Below are 11,519 nucleotides of genomic sequence, written 5' to 3'. Positions count from 1 at the left end.
GTTGGAAAGGGGCTTTGCAACACCGCACAAAAAAGCAGCTATGGGTCTGTGGGGTCCCAGGCTGGCAAGCCTGGAGTCTGGGGCTGAGTGCACCTGAGTCTCAAAAGCTCAAAGTTGTCTCCAAAGACCCGAGATCCCCCCAGGACACTCCAGTTTGGAGGGACTAGGGAACACTAGGTGGGCTGGGGACAGCCAAGCATGACTCTATCCGTTTCAGGGGTGACTCTGTCCCTGAGCTTGCCTCTGTCCAAGCCCATAGCTACCAGCCAGAGGTTTTGCAGCACCGTGGATGCGGGCAGGAGGCAATGTCTCCACCCCAGGTGTTTAAGTGCAAGCCAATGGGGGGTCACCCAGGACGATGGGAGCCCAGCAAGATTAAGGATGTTCCAGGCACAGACTCAGTATCTGAGACATGCAGGCTCTGCAGCTGCCCCAGTCCTTGCACCAGTTGTGCAAGAACCAAGGAGGAGCTCTAATGTCCTATTAAGAGGACACTAGTAAGTCCTCCTTTACTGAGTTGTCCCAGAGCTCGTGCAGGGTAGGTCCTCCAGCTGTGGGAGCACATTAGGGGGCCCTGGCACTGCCCAGTCCCCAGGTCCTCACGTGGAGGGGAGCAGGATGAGGCAGGCAGGAGACACTAGCTGAGGGATGAAAAACCTGGGCCTGGGGTGTTTATGTCCATCTATATCAAGGGGGATCCCAGAGAGAAAGGGCAGCCAGGAGCACATGGGGTTGCCCTCAACCTTGAGCATGTTCAGCTGGGCTCAGCCGACTGGCCTGCAGGGTGCCCCCAGGACCCACAACCTGGGGACGGGTCCAGCCCTGCTCGCAGAGCCCAGAGGTGGGACCGCTCAGGGGGTACAACCTGCGGCTGCTCTCTGAGTAAGGTGACCCACATCGTCTTTTAGGGCAGCTCTCAGGGGTCTCCTCCGGGGGGGGGGGGGAAGCAGAGTGGAAGGAGGTGATGAGGAAAGAAGAGCTCCAGACCCCCAATCTGCTCCGGCCAAGCAGGGACCCCCACGTCTCCCCCCCAGCACAGCCCTGGGGCAGTGCCTTCGGGGGCACCGGCGCAGGCTGCCCTAGCGAGGAGGGGGCTGCTTATTCACCCGCTTGTAAGCGTAGCTATTACCTGCTTCCCCAGCATGGGGTCCTGCCCGGGCAGAGCGCAGCCCCTCGCCCGCAGCCCCGCGGAGGGCCGAGCCGGGGCACCGCCGCCCCGCTGCGCCCGCACGGGGCCGAGACGGAGCCGGGCTGCGTGCGGGGCTGCCCGAGGGCCGCCGGAGCCCCCGGCCTGGCCCTCGGCGGCCCCAAGGCTCTGCCGCCCCGACCCCGGCCGCTGCGCCCGGCGGTGCGCGGCGAGCAGCAGCCCCGCGGGCTCCGTCGGGAAGAAAGGCCGCTTTCCCCCAGAGCGCCCGGTTTGTCCTTAAGCGTGAGTCTCGCCGCCGCGGCCTCGCCGCGGAAACCTGGCGCGGTGTCGGCGGGAAGAGCGGCGCAGGCGATTTTTAGGAAGGCCGCGTTGAGCGTAGGCGCCGCTGCGCGCCGCGGCCGCGCGCGGGGCAGGGTTTCCGCCGCCGGTCCCCACGTACCCGCGCCGTTTCCAAATGATGCATTTCGCCAGATGTTTAAGACGTATGGGAGGAGAGTAGTTAAAACCCACATTATATAGTTCTGCCTAGTCTAAAATTGCATGCGCTGACCCATATATTTTAAACTGTAAACGGACTCCAGTCATTTAAAATATGGCAACGTCGATAGGACTAATTAATTGGAAATAAGAAACGAAAGAATACAATTAAACGAGGAGAGAATCATTTTCTAATTTAATAGCGGGACATTTATAAAGATCACAAGCTAAAAGGCAGCGAATGATCCTATCGACGTTGTGTTAAATCAGCGCAGCTCGGGGGCGGCGCAGCCCGCCGGACGGCGGCTCCCCCCGGCCGCCGCGCGGAGCCGCGCTCCGCCCCGCGCCCGCGGAGCGGGGCCGCGCCGGCTGCGGAGCGGCCGCGCCCCGCGTACGCCGTGCCCTTAAATGTTGCGGTTATTTTATTAGCCCCCATTTCCTAACAAGAATTTATTGCGATAAAACAGACACCCGAGGTCCTCTTAAATTGTCTTTTCATAATGAATAAATTTAAACCGGCTAATTAATATATAAACTAACGCAATTTGTCAAGTTGATTTGTATTTTAGTTAATTGTGAAAGTAATTACCACATGGGCAAATTAACAGCTTTCTGGAAATGACCAAGGCAGGGGTTTTATTTCCTTCCTGGGTGAAGAAAATTCATTTTTCCCAGCTCTTGATGTGATGAATAAAAGTCATAAATCTGGGTGATTGGTGCAGGCAGAGTCTAAATGGCTTCATATTTCATTTTAGCTTTAATAGAAATATTCATGCTCTGTTTTAATGAAATTAAATTGAAGGGGGGTGGACTGAGAGGCTGTCGGTCGGGGCTTAAAGGGGCAGCGCACATTGGTGGGGTTTTTTTGTCGTTTCCTCGCGGATGAACAAGACGTGTCAAGCTTTCGTTATTCCGAACGAAGTACGGTCGATGCAGGGTTTTTAACTAGTAGTAGAAATAAATTTTAAACTGTTGCTTGAAGATATTTGAAGAGAGAGAGTCCACCGAGAGCCAGGCAAAACTTCGGAAGTTGGTTCATGGGCGGGGGGGAAGACCAAGAAAAGAAAGAAAAAACTGGCCTCCTAGTGCAAGGAGAGCCTTATTTCCAGATGAGGGGCAGGGTGAAGGGGGTAGAAAGGTTTGTAGCAGTCCTGTTTGCAAATCAGCCCGTCTCTCCAGGGCTGAGATTTTGGCCCGCCCAAACGGCCTTTTCCTGAGAGGGGCCGTACAAGGAGCTCGCCGCCGAGCCCCAAGGCGAGGGCACGGTGCAAGGAGAGCTCCAGTGCCGTGGGCAGCTGTGACCTGCCCGGAGCTCTCCCGCGATACCTGAATGTCTCCCTTCCAGACCAAAAAAAAAAAAAAAAAAAAGTCTGACCACACGGAGACATTTTCCTGCGGGTTGCTATGGCGGATACGCCGTTGGTTTTAGCCCAGATACCCGGAGGGTCGTTTTGTCCCCACCTCCAGCCGAAGAGCTGGCGAATGCGCCCGGTTCGGGGCGGCCCCAGACGGCCGGGCCGGGCCGGCACCGGCCGCGCACGGCGGGCGGCTCCCGCCGGGGCCGCTCCGTAATGGAGCTGATCTGTGACTTGTTGATTTCCCCTGAGCAAATAAGGCTTTGATGCAGTCCCAGCGAGAGTGGTTAGCTGATGAATTGACAAAAACTAATCAGCTTTATTGGGAAACAGGTTAAGGGCAGCGGAGTGTCAATAATTCTCAGCCTGACCCCCTCATCCATTAAGAGAGGCAGGCTGATTAGACCGAGAAGACCCCGTGCTTTTTGCACTGAAATTGCTTTCATAAACTCACCATTATTAGCAGTCAATGCAAGCAGCTAATTTAGAGGAGACATCCCGAGGATGTCACATTTATCAGGGAGGTTTATGTATCATTATCTCATTTACAGAATGTCGCCGCGTAATATGTGTTTTTGGCAATAACGCTGGCCCCGCGCCTGCGGCTTAGCACGTCGTTGTAGAGCCCGCCCGGGCGGAGGGGGGGGATCCAGAGGAGGGGGGGGGTTAATTCAGAGGCTCGTAAACCCCCCCGCTCCCCGCGCCCCGAGGTGCCGGCGTTTCCCCCCGAGGAGCCCGCAGCGCCCCGCGGGCTCTGCGCGGCGGCCGTCCGTGCCCGGCCCCGGCGGTTCAAAGGGGGCGATAGCCATCTGTTTGCCCAGGGCCGGGGGCGCGGGGGGGGGGGCCCTGCTCAAAGGAGACCACCCGGAGGTGGCAAGGGAGCGCGCCGGGTGCGCTATCTCCGCCGAGATAACCGCGCATTGTTGTCCCCGGGGCAATATATTGGATCAACACAGGTGCGGGAGCCCGGCCCTGGCCGCCGCGGGCCGCCGGGAGTTCAGCCGGCCGAGGTGCCCCGGGGCAGGCCAGGGGGGCACACACGCCAGACAGAGCCGGGGAAAAAAAGGAAAAAATATTATTTGTTTGTAAAGGAGAATTTGCACTCTGTTAAAAAAAAAAAGTGTGAAATCGAAATCCTTCTCCGAGTACTAAATTTCCCCCCCTGGGGAGAAGCGGGAGGAAGGCGGCTTCGGGAGCGATGAGGCCGCGCTGGCGGCTCCAGGCGAGCAGCCCCGACGGGGCGGGCAGCCGGCTCGGCCCCGACGGGCTGTTTCCGACGGGCTCCCGAGAGCGAAGGAGCCCGGGGGGCGGCGGCGATGCTCGGGCCCTTTCCCAGCCGGGCTGAGGGGCACAGGGGGCTCTTTACCAATTCTTTAGCCAGTGATGCCAGCGTGCGGCAGGGTGGCGGCGGGCGCTGCAGGGCTGCCGCGGTGCAGCCGGGCTGGGTCGGGCCCCGGGGGGACTATACGGGGCTGCCTGGACGGGGAGACCCGCCCCGCCCCCCCCCCCCGGCCGCAAGTGCCTGCCCCGGGAGGCGGTGGTGCAACGGAGAAGGACGAGGCAGCCCCATGCCTTGCCCCTAGACGGCTGTGCCTTCTGCCGCCTCTGCACGTCTGAATATATTAGTTGACACCGACCAGCCTCGCCTCCCGTCGAGCGCGGTCCTCCGCGGCCCGTGTCCGGGAGCCGCGCATCCCTTCCGCCCCTGCGGGCCCCACCTCGGGCCCTGGACACACGTCCGCAGCCGCAAGCACAGCCGTAAACCCACGGCTCCTACTCTTACATGAAGTGAATTGGCCTTGCAGCTCTGTTGCCCCCTCCCCCCACACCCACAGCACCTTTTTTTTAAATCAAGGAGAGGCCCTAAAGCGTTCCCGCAACGTGGTCTCCATATGTGCACAGCAAGGCACGTCCTGTGCGCGCCCGCGCTCCCCGCCTCGCCGGCGGAGCGGGCGCCCGGCGCTGCGCCGCCTCCGCCTAGGGACCCCCGGCGGCGGCCCCTGCCCGGCCCCTAAGGCCAAATTATTTCCCGCATGCAGGTATCTTCTTTCACGATGCATTAGTTGCCAGAGGCGCATTTAGTAAATCCGGAGCCCCCCCCCCCTTAGGCCTCCCGTTACACGGGGGTGGAGGAGGCGGGGGTGGGTGCAATGACCCCTCTGCTCTCGGCGGTGACCGTGGGAACCGCCGCCCCCCCCCGAGGCAGTTGCTGCCGTGATCTTTCCCCGCTTCTGGCGGCGCAAGTGGGCCCCGGTGATGAAAGACGGGAAATCTGGGGCAACCGGAGCCGCTCCGGCGGGCTGCAGCGGAGCCCCGGGGCTGTCACGGTGCTCCCCGCCCGGCCCCGTCTCCTCCCCGCGCTGTTACCCGTTTAACCCGCGCATCCTCCGCGGCCCCGCTGAAACCAGCTGGCGGCCGTGGAAAAACGAACCGGCGAAAATGTGAGAGGAGATGGGGCGGAACTGAGCCCCGCGGGCGCATAAAGTCGGGGGAGACACGCCAGCAACGCGAAAAGGCTATGCAGCCCGCGCGGCTGCGCGGGGGGCGATGTGCGCGCAAAGAGGGGAGCGATGTGAGCCCCAAGGGGGGGATATGCGCGCAGAGGGTGGGGGGAGATGTGTGCTCAAAGAGGGGGGCGGATGTGCGCCCAAAGGGCTCCAGCCTCCCCCCGCAGGATGCCAGGGTCGGCCTTGACCCCTGCTCCGCCGCAGCACCGCGCACGCGGAGCACCGCGGCTTCGTTAGCAAATAGATTATTAATTCAGCGCAGTGCCTCGTTTGAGAGGTTTCGGCTCAGCCGGCGACCGGAGAAGCCAGGAGTGATTTAAAAGGCTGCATGCGCCTGGGTGCAGTGGGAGTCCGCTGTGTGCGCGCCTGCTGTGCGTACGTGCATGTGTGTAGGCAAGTGCTGTGCGCATCCCTGGGCGCTTGTGCGTCTGCTGGGCGCCCACCCGCGCACCTCTGCAGCATACGCGCCGGGGCGCGGGCAAATTTCGCCAGTGTACGTGTATGTGTGCGTTTGTGTGGGTGCATTTTTTTGTTTTGTTTTGCCGGTGCATCTGTTGGGAATGTGTGTGTGTGTGTGCGTGTGCCACGTGTGTACGCCTCCGCCCCTACCAGGGACGCACACGTGTGGGCGCCAACGCTGTGTGCGTGTGGGCGCCCTGCTGCGCATGTGGGTGCGGGAGCCGCTGCCGCGCTCCGCTGTGCCTCTGCTGTGCGTGTGCCTGGGCCTGGGCCAGTGCATCTGCTCTGGAGGAAGGAGCGGTGTCCAGACGCTCCGAGCAGGGACATCATCGGGGCGGGGGGGTGGGGGAAGTCAAACCGTGCAGGAGGGAAGGGGATATCAGGACACGGAGCCAGGTGTGCGTGTGTGCCCTTGGCAGAGGTAACCCTGAGCCTTCCGCCTGCCCAGCAAGGGCGAGGAGGGGGTCAGTAGGAAAGTTTTCGGATGTTTTGTTTGCTGTGCTGGACTCCAGCTTTCTTGTCTTTTTTTTTCCTTCCCCCCCTTTTCCTCTCCCTTTTCCCTCATTTTTTTCCTTTCTCACTTTTTTCTTCTTTTTTTTTCGGTTGCTGTTGTCCTACCCCGGAGGACTCCGTGGACCCAGCGCCGCTGGGCAGGAGGCCGCGCCGAGGGCCGGGGCCGGGGCCAGGGCGGGCGGCGGCGGCCCGGGGCAGCTCCCGTGCGCCGGGAGCCCCGACGGCTGCCCGAGGCGCAGCCCCGCCGCCTCCCCTGCCCTGTCCCCGGCTGCAAAACGGATCTGCTCCGGGGCGGGGCGGGGGGCTGTGCCAGGCACACGGCGGTGTGACCGCAGCAGGTCCCGCTTTGCCTGGCCCTGCAAGGAGGAATTGCATCACCCCGGGCGGAGGGAGGGAAGGAAGGAAAGAAGGAGCGTGGGGAGGGCAGGGAGCGAGGGCCAGGCGCTGAAGCGCCTCTTTAGCAAACGCCCTTGAACTTTCGCCTCCCACGCTGCCATCCCCATCGCTTACACGGACGCGCGGGTACAAAAGCCGGGCGCATCCCGGCCGGGTCCTGCCGCGGCTCTCGAAGCGGGAGCGCTGGCTCTGCCCCCGGCCGAGCGCGGGGCATCCGCCGCCCGCTCGTTCCCTTCGCTGGTCGGGCGTGTTTGCGCTAGATAAGAAAGGTCTAATAACACTATTGACAAAACTGAATTTTGGTGGCAGGCTTGACTTCCTGACCTGCAGGTGTTTATTCTTTCCAACTCGTTAAAAAGCCGTTGGCAGCGCATGTGTTGTAAATATTTGCCCAGCGCGGGGATGGTGGAAAACTGTCATTTAAGACGCGGCAGGGCCCACCTTGGCTCGTCGGTGCGGGCACAAGCAGGCGCGCCTGCCGCGCTGGAAACGCATTCCCGGCGCGAACGGACCTGCTTGGCCTTCCGCGGGAGAAACTGCCCTTTCCCTTCCCGTTTGGCAACCCCAGCCCGCCCCAGCCCTCACCACCCGCGAGGTTGCTTCTTCCCTCCCTTCCTCCCCCCAAACCCCGCGCCGCGCCGGCCTTGCGCCTTTCACACCCCCGCAGGTGCGAACACGGGGCGGCGCGGCCACGGCGGCCGAAAAGCAGGGGGGAGCCCGGGGTTGGGGAGGGGGGGGGGGAGCAGAGGGAGCGGGAGCATCCCGGCGGCGGCGGCGGGGGAAGCCGTCGGGGGCGGCCCCCGCGCCGCCGTGACAGGTGCGCGGCGGGGCCAATAGCGGGCCCGGCCGGGGGCCGCCGCCAATGGAGGCTGCAGCGGCGCGGGCCCAATGGGAGCCGCCTGCGCGCCTTGAAGGGGCCGCGCCGCCCAGCGCGCCCGCACTGCCGCCGCCGCCCGCCCGTCCGTCCGCCCGTCCGTCCGTCCGTCCGCCCGGCCGGGGCGCGCCGCGGGGCCGCGGCAGCCGCGTCTCGGCGCGCTGCCCGGCGCTTCCCCGCCGCCGCCTCGCTTCCCCGCCGCCGCCGCCGCCGCCTCTCCCCGCCACGGCGCTCCCATGGAAAAATCCAAAAATTTCCGCATCGACGCGCTCCTGGCTGTCGACCCCCCTAAGGCGGCGGCGCAGAGCGCGCCGCTCGCCCTGGTCACCTCGCTGAGCAGCAGCGGGAGTAGCAGCGGCAGCGGCAGCCCCCCGTCCTCCTCTTCGTCTTCTTCGTCTTCCTCCTCCTCCTCCTCCTCCTCCTCTTCTTCCGAGCACCCGGCCGGCGCCGCCGCCGCCGCCGCCGACTGCCTGCGCACCGAGAGCCCCTCGCCGCCGCGCCTGCTGGCCGCGCACTGCGCCCTGGTGCCCAAGCCCGGCTTCCTGGCGGGCACCAGCGGCGGCGGCCACCACCACCACCATCACCACCACCACCACCACGCCTCGGCGGCGGGCATGGCCCTGGGACTGCACCCCGCGGCGCCCGGCGGGCCGGGCATGCCGGCGCAGGCGGCCCTCTACGGCCACCCCGTCTACGGCTACTCGGCGCTGGCCGGCCAGCACCCGGCCCTCTCCTACTCCTACTCGCAAGTGCAAGGAGCGCACCCTTCGCACCCCGCCGCCGCCGCCGACCCCATCAAACTCGGCGCTGGCACCTTCCAGCTGGACCAGTGGCTGCGGGCTTCCACGGCCGGCATGATCCTGCCCAAAATGCCCGACTTCAACTGTGAGTACTCGCCTCCCTCTGCCCGCTCCGCAGCCGGCCCGACGGCCCCCTCCTCCCCGCAGGGCCTACCGGCCCCCGCCTCCTTACTCTGGAGGGTAACGCGCACCCCGGCCCTGCCCCGCATCAATTTCCCGCAGACTTAAACCGGCGGCGACTCTTTATATATTTAAATATATAGATGTATCTTTAAATATAAATATAATATTTATATTTTTTTTATTATCACGGAGGGGAAGGGGGAAATAGAGTTTCTCAACGAAAAAGGGGGTTCTGTGCGTCCTTACGGCCGGCTCCTCAGGAGCCCCTGGCAGCCCGGTTTGCCATGGCAGGTTAATGGGAAGGCGGCAAAGCGCTTTTTGTCGCCGCGAGGCCGCGGTGCCGCCGTCCCCGGGCACTCGGGGCCGCTCGGGGCCTCCGCGGCCGCCGGCGGGGAAGGGGCCGGAGCCGCAGCCCTGCGGATCTCGATGGCTCCCGAAAGAGCGGGCGGGCAGGTCCTGTCAGCCGGCCGCATTTCTCTCCTATTTTATTTTATTTTATTTTTTTTTCCCCCCACGGGAAATAGGCTTGTAAATAACTACGCGAGTCTCCTCTGGGCAAATGGGCGCGCGACTTGGGGTGAGCCAAAGATTTGGGGTTACCGCGTAGCCTGAGGATAAGTAGATGGACGTGGAATAAACGTGGTGGGAACAGTTCCCGTTTGTGACCCGAAACAGCTGAAAACGCTGCATTAAATACGACAATCCGCGAAATTCCGGCAAATGAGCGTTGCTTAGCAGCTAGGCCTCGCCAGGGATGGGGCTTCTCGTGCATCTGGGTTTCAGGCAGAGATCACTTTCTTAGGTGTGAGCTCTCTGTGGGAATGGCCGATTTAACAATAGCGGAGGTGTAGTTTTACGAAAATCATGCCAGGAAAAGAATTGCCATTTTTTTATTATATATACTCTGCACACACATTCGCAGACAAAAGTCCATTGTTTTCTCTCGAATTGGGGTTGTTTGGACTGGAACATTCAGGAAGAAAATAATTAGGAGAGTTGTCAGAGTGCTGCCTCTCAAACAAGGTGCAGGGGAGGGGAATAAATAGTCAGAGAGAAACGATAATGGAGACTCGGAAAATCGCACGGCAGTGAGAAAATCTCATCCGTGCTCCTGTTTGTGAGGCGGACACTGTCCTTTTTTCATTCTGCCCGTTGTAACAAGCTGGCTCCAAACGCGTTTGGGGAGCGAGAGCTGCCCCTTTGTATTTTCTTCCTATTTTCTCAACCAAACAAGCGAAAGGGCCCAAATGCTATGAGAAATGCGCAGTAGCGCGGGTATAGCAGCACCGGGAATGCCCGGTCCGTGCCCTCGGGGGCGGGGGGGGGGGGTCCAGGATTTTTTTTTAAGCAGTCCCTGATTTTAAGTATTGCTTTTGAATAAGGAAAACACGCCGATTTTTTTTTTCGTTCAAAAACGTTTTTTATAGCTCACTGCTTATTTATTCATATATATTTTTAACGGTGACTCCCACGTCCGCCCTGGTGTCCCAGCCAGCCCGGACGGTACCCGGTTTGCAATCCCGGCAGCGAGGAGCGGGCCCATCCCCAGCCTGCTGGGGGGCGGGAGGGATGGTGGTGCCCGGCTTCAATCCACTTAATTAAAGCTGGAGGCTCTGGGTGAGCTGGAAGTGCGGAGGCTTCGCTAAAGCAGGGAGCATTAAACGGAGCAAATTGCTGCTCCCGGGAGAGACCGGTACCACTTCGCTCTGCTCCGTTTTATTGTCTGGCGCTTGTGCAGCTCCTGGGAAATCAAGAGGGTGGAGGGGTTGGGGGGGGCATTGGGGGATATTTTTTTTTGTGTTTTTTTTTCCCCCCCTTTGGTCGGAGGGGGGGGGGGTCGTGCTCACCCCACGCTCCCCCCCTCCCCAGCCCAGGCGCAGTCCAACCTGCTGGGGAAGTGCCGGCGGCCGCGCACGGCCTTCACCAGCCAGCAGCTGCTGGAGCTGGAGCACCAGTTCAAGCTGAACAAGTACCTGTCGCGGCCCAAGCGCTTCGAGGTGGCCACGTCGCTCATGCTCACCGAGACGCAGGTGAGTGGCGGCGGCGGCGGGCGCCCGGGCTGCCGTCGGGGCCGGCGGCTCAGGCGCTCTCCCCGCTCCCCCAGGTGAAGATCTGGTTCCAGAACCGGCGCATGAAGTGGAAGCGCAGCAAGAAGGCCAAGGAGCAGGCGGCGCAGGAGGCCGAGAAGCAGAAGGGCGGCGGCGAAGACAACAAGGCGGCCGAGGAGCTGCTGCTGGCCGCCCCCGAGAAGGGCGGCGGGCGGCGGCTGCGGGAGCTGCCCGACAGCGAGCCCGACGAGGAGGAGGAGGAGGAGGAAGAAGAGGAGGCCGCCCGGTGCTGCCCCTACCACTCCTCCGACTGCTCCGAAGCGGACGAGGATGACACAGAGCCCCGGGCCCGGCACGGCCCCCCGCCGCCGGCCCCAGCACAGCCCCAGTGAGCCCCCCGCACGTCCCACTCCGCCCGCCCCGTCGGGGCCGCGCCGGCGGCTCCTGCCAGGGGTCGGCACCGGCCCCGCTTCCCCTCCCTCTCCCAGTTCCGTTTCTCCCTGCTTGGAGGGGGGTGGAGGAGACGATGCTCTTCCCCGCGCCGAGGATCTGCAGTGAACACAGTGTTATTAGTGACTGAAACCAGACAAAACTTGAGGTCCCCCGCCCCGTCCATCCCTGGTCCCTGGAAACGCGCTCCTTTCGCTGAGTATCGGAAATGTTTTGTTCTTACTATATATCGGGAAAAAACTGTTTATGTCATGAACGTTAAAACTGCTGGAAATCTCAATACTGTCTTTATTTTTGTATATCGTATTTATAAAAAAAAAAAAGTTACCTCTACTTATGCATGCTAAATTATTACCCAGGCCCTCCCACC

At 62.0% G+C, this 11,519-nt stretch overlaps 1 protein-coding gene across 1 annotated transcript; it reads left to right on the top strand.

The window, feature by feature from the left end:
• The first annotated feature begins 7,949 nt into the window (after positions 1-7,949).
• MNX1 (motor neuron and pancreas homeobox 1) lies at positions 7,950-11,091 on the top strand. Its single transcript, XM_068933806.1, has 3 exons — positions 7,950-8,613; positions 10,521-10,681; positions 10,756-11,091. The coding sequence occupies exons 1-3, from the start codon at positions 7,965-7,967 to the stop codon at positions 11,089-11,091; spliced, it is 1,146 nt and encodes a 381-aa protein (XP_068789907.1). The 5' UTR covers positions 7,950-7,964.
• The last annotated feature ends 428 nt before the right edge of the window (positions 11,092-11,519 follow it).

Source organism: Struthio camelus, chromosome 2 (genome assembly GCF_040807025.1).
Source record: "Struthio camelus isolate bStrCam1 chromosome 2, bStrCam1.hap1, whole genome shotgun sequence".
Classification (NCBI taxonomy): Eukaryota; Metazoa; Chordata; class Aves; order Struthioniformes; family Struthionidae; genus Struthio; species Struthio camelus.
Note: the sequence above shows the minus strand (reverse complement) of the source record. Positions and strands in the feature narration are given on the sequence as shown.

Excerpts from the sequence above, each read along its gene's own strand:
- MNX1 (XM_068933806.1), top strand. The coding sequence starts at position 7,965 with ATGGAAAAATCCAAAAATTTCCGCATCGACGCGCTCCTGGCTGTCGAC. Across the intron at positions 8,614-10,520 it reads CAAAATGCCCGACTTCAACT|CCCAGGCGCAGTCCAACCTG; the intron begins GTGAGTACTCGC and ends CCCCCTCCCCAG. Across the intron at positions 10,682-10,755 it reads TCATGCTCACCGAGACGCAG|GTGAAGATCTGGTTCCAGAA; the intron begins GTGAGTGGCGGC and ends CCGCTCCCCCAG.